This window comes from Magallana gigas, chromosome 7 (genome assembly GCF_963853765.1).
Source record: "Magallana gigas chromosome 7, xbMagGiga1.1, whole genome shotgun sequence".
Classification (NCBI taxonomy): domain Eukaryota; kingdom Metazoa; phylum Mollusca; class Bivalvia; order Ostreida; family Ostreidae; genus Magallana; species Magallana gigas.
In genome coordinates, this window is record NC_088859.1 from 16,149,046 (window position 1) to 16,156,414 (window position 7,369).

The following is a 7,369-nucleotide window of genomic DNA, read 5'->3' on the forward strand; positions in this document are numbered from 1 at the left end:
AAGCACCAAAATTCGCGGTGGAAATGTTAATCAAATTTCTGTGTCCCTCTCGGGCGATCTTTCTTTTTCTATCTGTATTAGTAAAGAGAACATTTGAGTACTATTGATTCAACAAGCTTTTCCTACACCGCCTTACCGCCGTTTGATCAATAACTACAACAAACACTTCCCATGTATCACTGCTTCCTTGCTACTAAACATTACTTGCGCTTAATGTGCATCTAAGTGTTTTTGGAGAGAAACAGCAGATGATACAGTCAAATTCTTAGTTTTGATGCAACATTGTATATTATCTATATCTGATGCGTTGTTAAGGATAAATAGCCTTGGAGATCGGTGCGGTGTATCTGATTTTTTTTCTTTGCGTGCATTCAAACTGAGGAAGATGATTCATTCAGACAAAAGGTAAGAGTTCTCTGCGTTGATACGATATACACAAACAAAAACTATAAATGCTAGAGAAAACAAACCCAAGCGTCCTAAAAAGTCATATGTAATGAATTATAAAATGAAAGAAGTTGCCATTTATCCACTATTGTATAACAATGTTCGACACATTTGGGTAGATTGTATTATGGGGTTTACAATCCATGTACTTTAAATGTTTTCTGTGATAATTTCAGGAAGTGGATAAATGAATAATGCACACTGTGATTTCTTGGAGAAGTAGACCAGAAACACGCCGGTATATACGTTATGAAAACCCCTGCATCGTCCTGCTTGGAAACGCCATTTGCTACGTCATATCCGGTTTGATTTTATTGGTTGTTGGAGTCATCATTACGTCACTTACATTTCAAAATTTGGAGCGGTATGAAAACGAGAAAACAGAGAGATATGCCGGGCCTATTCTGATTGTAGTGGGAATATTAGTGCTAGCCCGTGGGGCTTTCTCCCAAATCAAGGCTAAGAGAACTAACACACAGCAGAGTTTTGTCATCAGGAGTTACACGGGGGAACTTCTGACTCGTCCGATAATGGAGGTAATAATGAAAATATACCAATGAGCAAATATAGTCTGAATTTACAGTCTGTTGTAGAAAAGTGTATCTTCTGTTAGTTGCAATGTAAATTTGAGAACAGAATGGCAAAAAATGAGAAAGCAGAGGTCATGTATTATGGATGCATTGTTTAACTAACGTTATTCGTCCAAATATGTGCAATACTGCAAGTATATTTACACAAGCTTTATATGTAAATATAAACATGTATTAATGTATACACGCTTATGTAAATATGGACATGTATTAATAATGGACATTTACAATCAATATGCTTCACTTTATCATGATGGCTGTTCCAAATACCAACTTTCCACGCGTTTTGGTAAATTTTGGTAAATATCATCATGATGAAATAAGTACATTTACTGTTATCTTGAATCAATACCAATAGACGAACTTCGGATACTTTTCAATATTTTTTTAATATTGTTTATGATAAAGCCGAAAAAAAAAATAGTTAAATATATAGAGCATTATCATACTTAGGTAAAACTTCGCAGATTTTAGTGGTTGTATTCAGGGAGGGGTGTGTGACAAAATCATCTGAATGCTATGTGCATTCCTTGTAAATCAGAATGTTCTTTTCTTTTCTTTTTTAAATACGGTTAGCTTGTATAATCTTAAAAATATCTGGAAAGTTGTCACAAGATCATATATAACTTTTTCCAAGCCTAAGGAGTGGTTATATTCAATTACTAGAACATAACATTAGAAAAATAAAGAATTAAAATTTGCAAAAACGAACAGAGTTGATCAATATCACCGTTAGCATGACATAAAGCATTTCCCATTTGTTAAAAAAAAAAATAACAACTGAAGTTGAAGGATGATTATATTTGCTATTAGCATCAAAGATTACTTTTCAAAAGACACGTCTTTTTTAATATATCCTGAGAAATTTATCATTTCTGTGCCACAGTGATATTAATAGATCTGCCACTGCCAGTAACTATAGCGAAATCAGCCAGTAACCGAATAACGATCTCGGTGAAAAGCATTTATTAAAAAAGTCGGTGCACACGGAGAAGCCTTTCTATTTCCCCCATCATCCTGACTGATAGCTCTGTTGCCTTAAATTGCCTTTAAGTGATTTGCAGCATGGATACAACGAAATGAGTGTATCAAATAATGAGAACAAATAGAACGGTTAAGTCAGCGTCACATTAAGGACGAGATGGAAACGTCAAAAATCCATATCCAGTTCAATTATAGCAGCCCCTTACAGTTAACACTATGTGAACTTTGAAGATTTTTTGAATGCTTTTGTGGTTTTTTTTTTGTTTTAGTACAGCAGCAATTCTCTGACTATGTGCGGTGTCAGCATTGCCGAGGCACATGAATACCCCAGGTAAGTTATCTGCAGGTTACCTACATAAACTGTGTATGTAAGCCCTAAGCATTGTCATAAGATAGTCAGGGTAAATGTACTTAGTGTCATCCTGTCTTTTTCGCCATCTTTTCAAACTTTTTCAATATCAACTAAGTTTACAATCTATTATTTCTATGCATAATCATAAATGTACATGTTTTTATGATAAAAAATATATTCAAGGACCTCAAAGACGACACTTCCTACAGTTTTTAGATTATTGTGGGGTTTTTTTCCAATTAATTTTTGAAAGATTGCTGCAATATATATCTTATATATATAATATACAAATAGGCTTGGGCAGCAAATATATACATTATATATATCTGTCAATAAAAATATACAACACTATTTCGGATAATAAGGCCAACACCAAAGCGGCACTTTAAATCCCACCTAAAGACCAAGTTCCGAAAAATTGAAATGGCTTAAGTATTAGTATAAACCATTGCTTTAAGAGAAAGTTTAAGAGAATATAATATATTTAATTTGTTATTGGTGTTTCTTGTCTGTCAGATGAGAAATTTACCTTTGTAAAATAAACTTCTACGGATTAGATAATTATTCCCATAGGAAAACAGTTTTCGAAAAGGATATGTAACACTTCCTACCAGAATTAAAGTATTTGTAGGAATTTAAATTCCGATAAGATTTAAACAAAAATCGAATTAAATTTAAAATCGGGAGGAAAGATAAACTTTCTCAAGAATACTACTTGTTTGAATAAATTTCTGTAGGAAATACCTAATCAATGTAATCACAGGATTGTTAAAATTTATAAATATCCCACATTATTTTCTACATAGGTCATTTCCTAAAGGAAAATTATTTCTCCCCTAGGAAACATTTTTTTCCTGTGGGATGTTAATATTTAAATGTAAATGTTTTATTTGTTAAATGAGACACACAGCAAAAATGGTTTAACTCTCTAGGCAATGGTCTATCACTTAGTATACTATGTATATTGATAATTACATGTATGCATCTTATGCGGGGGGAAAAATGCCAAGTACGCTGCTACTAACTCAAACTTAGGTACAGTATTATAACTGTATAATATTGTTCAATTATTTTGTGCAAGATTACACGAACTTTAAAAATAAAATCACATCACTATGGCTGAATTTTTGTCTCCGAGACATCTTTTGCTTTTTGATTTTAGATTATCTATTTATGATGATGAACCACCAGCCTACCATACAGTGATTGACAATCAACGTCACGTGGTTCAAACACGTGACGAATCCACCCAATCACCAGAAGATTATACAGACCCGCCACCTACGTACGAGGAGTTTCTTCAGCATGCAACAGACACAAACGAAACATCATCGGAGAGCAACAGTCTTCCAGAAATCGCTGAGCACCGAAAAAGCAGTCATTAAGTTTTGTCGAGAGACCGAAAACTCTATGCAAGACAACATCATCACAGACTGCCAATATTTGTACACTTGTATTTGTGTATATATATGTATACATTTATAATTTTTTGTACAACAGTATACGAGATTGTTGTATGCATATACAGTACAGTGATTTAAACGTTTTATATAAGCTTACATTTGATGGTCGTACTTTGGAAAATATTAGCATTAAGCTAAATTGTGTAAGAACATCTTTGATAATCTACTGAATCGAATTCTTCACGTAACAAGGTGTTTTTTTTAAAAGTTTCCTATTGATCACACAGTTTAAACGCTTACTTATTAGATTTTAGACCAAGATATACACGTACATCTTAGTGTACAAATAGATTTATTAAGTTTATTGTGAAGTCAGTGTCCAATCATCAAATTCGATTTTTAAATAAAATGTTTTCAAGGTTATTTGTAAAAGATTATCAAGTAAAAGTTGAAATGTGCACATGATATATACACGCATACTATAAAATTACAACGATTAGAATCTTTAATTTAAACTAATCTTAAGTTTATTTTTTTTAATTTTTGATAGCTTTTGTTTTAGATGTTTACAACTGTAAAGATACGTCCTAATCTTAGAACTCAAAAACTGTCTGGATCACGTAACATTGCTTCCTAAAATTTCAACTACCATAAAAATAACATATAGATATTCTATATGGTGAAATTTTGAAATGTGGGAACCGAATTTATAAAAAGAAACATGTATATCCATGAAAACAAGCGTAACGTGGTCGTGCTGAGTTATTATCCAAATTTTGACACTATAACATATTGTAAAATAATACATAGTACTAGTACTGAGCTACGAATCACTTCTGACACCAACAATTATCATTGCAGGTACATGTATTGCATTTAAAACCGTTCGATTTTAATGGCAAATTGTGTTCCTCATTTGCAAAAAGCCTTAGGTATACGCCTTGGAGGCTGTTAGATGAGCCTGTCATGTCTTGTTTTTATCTCATTCCCAATCGTATTTTAACCTCAAGAGCTGTCTTATTTTGTTTTTTCATTCATGACACATAGTGAAAGTCTTGAAACATGATGCTCCGATCCTTCATATGCTCTCCATTCTTTTGGTCTTCCCACCAAAATTTAGTCTAATGCATCTTGTTGGACTCCATAACCCTAAACCTATTCTCAATTTCTTTAGTGAGCTTTCTGTAGTAGGGGTTTTTTTATGGTGGCATATCTCTGCCCCTTGTGTGCAAGTTATTTTTCTATTAAATATGTCGACATGCAAGATAAATATGCTGACATACAAGATTATTATGTCAACATGCAACATAATTACGTTGACATGCAAGAAAATTGCAATCAGATAAAAATTATACAAAATCTCAAAGAATCACAAATATCGCCCACCTGTGACATCCAAGATGCTAGATGCTACCTTTTTATGTTGACATGCAACTTATTTATGTTAACATGCATGATAAATATGCTGATATGCAAATAATTTAGTCAACATGCAACTTATTTATGTCGACATGCAACTTATTTATGTCAACATGCAACTTACTTATGTTGACATGCGAAATGAAGATGTTAACATGCAACTTATAGGTTGTATGTCAACATAATTTTGTTGCATGTCGACATAAATATGTTGCATGTCAATATATTTATGTTGCATGTAAACATAACTAAGTTGCATGTCGACATAAATAAGTTGCATGTCGTCATAAAGAAGTTGTATGTTAACATAAATAAGTTGCATGTTGACATCAATAGGTAGCGTAGCTAGCATCTTGGATGTCACATGTTGGCAATATTTGAGATTTTTTATAACTCTTATTTGATTGCAGCTTTCTTGCATGTCAACATAGTTATGTTGACATAACTATCTTGCATGTCAACATATTTATCTTGCATGTCGACATAATTAATAGAAAATAATTGCACACAAGGGGCAGAGATATGCCACCATAGGTTTTACTCGCATGCTTTACCATGTAACCTGGACTACAGTAGACCCAACATTTCTTATCAGTCCATTCATTATGTGGGGCGACTGCCGCAAACCTATTTATGTAATTTTTTTATTTGTCATTTCATTCCTTTGCTCCTAAAGGCTGAAATCTTGACTGAAATTGGGATATTCCACTTGGTAAAGATGTGAGAAGTAGCGACGGTTCTACCCGGGTTCTGAGATTCATTGTCCGTCTCATATTCCTAGTCTGTCAGGGATGAAGACAACTTCTTCCGGGACTGATAACTGGTCTTTGAAGAAGTCTTACTGTTGTGTTCATGTACATTTGTCTCACTCGCCATATTTTCTTTTTTTGCCAACTTCTTGTATGGTGTTTTGAAACATACAAGTACAACCCAGGACACATTCTTTACTCTTTAATACTACACTTTGACCCGTGCGTGCACGGGTTGAAATTGCATATGACGTTAACGAAATAGATACATCGAGGCACCGTATTGTTGACATATACATAACCAAGCTTTAAGCCTACATAAATGTTGTTAATTTCACTAGACTCTGCTTAGTTAGAATAATCTGTGTCTCGAGAAAGGTCTTCACCAGTTAAAATGCTTCCCATGATATACCCGTAATGTAGCAAAAACTGCTGAATCGCTCGAAAACGTTTTTGTCGAAAATAACAGTCAAATTATTCATAATAAACCATTTTGAGGCTGTAAATACCTTTCATCTAAAAATTCAATTCATATGAATGAAGAACGCTTTTTCACCGCCGTTTTTTACTCGCTTCAAGTTGACATTCGGAATTCGCAGAATTTTTCATATCAAATGCACTGAGTTAGAGTTATTTCCCGTATCTCTTTGATAAACAGGATATACATGTATATAGCAAAATTTCGATGAAAATTTACACGTTTTTGTATTATCTTTTCTGAGTTTATCCATGCAAATGTGATATAGTGGAAACATAAACTAAAAAGCCTCCCAAGATTTAGCGTGAATGTAATGCGCTTGCGCAAGATTTAAAATCCAAAAAATCCAGATGATTTCCGGATTTTTAAAAGGAATTTTCGTTGATTATGAATTAGCGAAGCTTGACTGAGAAAAAATAAAAACAAATTGGTAATCCTCAAGTACCAATGATGTTTAAAATATATAAAACAAAAGGCAGTACTCTTCTGATTTCTCGGTATTAAAGCCCAAAAATTCGAGTCTATTATTTTAATATAGTAGTATAGATAGATAGATAGATGCTCCATTGAGCATGTTACTGAAACCACTCAACATAGTACTGAAAGTTTCTTGTAATACATGTACAAACTACACGTGAATGAGGAAATGTCAGGTTATCTTCCTGAAAAATTAGAAAGACCTGCGTAACATGCAGTTTAGCAAAGAGTTTGTGTTTCTGAGTTCTTGCAGTACATGTAACACCTGTAGCTGTATCAGGTAATGGTGATGTACCAACGGTAACTTTTTAATTTTTTTTAACAATTGATACGGCTTAACTCAATTTTCTCCACCTGTTGTCCCAGTATTACATAAGCGCTGTGTGACTGTTGGACATACGGTATACCGTCGGACAACAGGCAGGTATGAGTAAAATATTTCAAATTTTTAATTTTATGCGGAATGTCTG

General features: G+C 33.4%; 1 protein-coding gene across 1 annotated transcript; it reads left to right on the top strand.

Annotated features, from left to right (window-relative positions):
- The first annotated feature begins 178 nt into the window (after positions 1-178).
- On the top strand, positions 179-3,856 carry LOC105326246 (uncharacterized). The gene is made up of 4 exons (XM_011426149.4): positions 179-405; positions 624-983; positions 2,291-2,352; positions 3,536-3,856. Exons 2-4 carry the CDS (start codon positions 642-644, stop codon positions 3,756-3,758), a joined length of 627 nt encoding a protein of 208 aa, XP_011424451.1. The 5' UTR covers positions 179-405; positions 624-641; the 3' UTR covers positions 3,759-3,856.
- Positions 3,857-7,369: the final 3,513 nt, after the last annotated feature.

Coding starts and splice junctions, on each gene's coding strand:
- LOC105326246 (XM_011426149.4), top strand. CDS start 642: ATGCACACTGTGATTTCTTGGAGAAGTAGACCAGAAACACGCCGGTAT. Junction 984..2,290: donor TGACTCGTCCGATAATGGAG/GTAATAATGAAA, acceptor TTTTTGTTTTAG/TACAGCAGCAATTCTCTGAC. Junction 2,353..3,535: donor GAGGCACATGAATACCCCAG/GTAAGTTATCTG, acceptor TTTTGATTTTAG/ATTATCTATTTATGATGATG.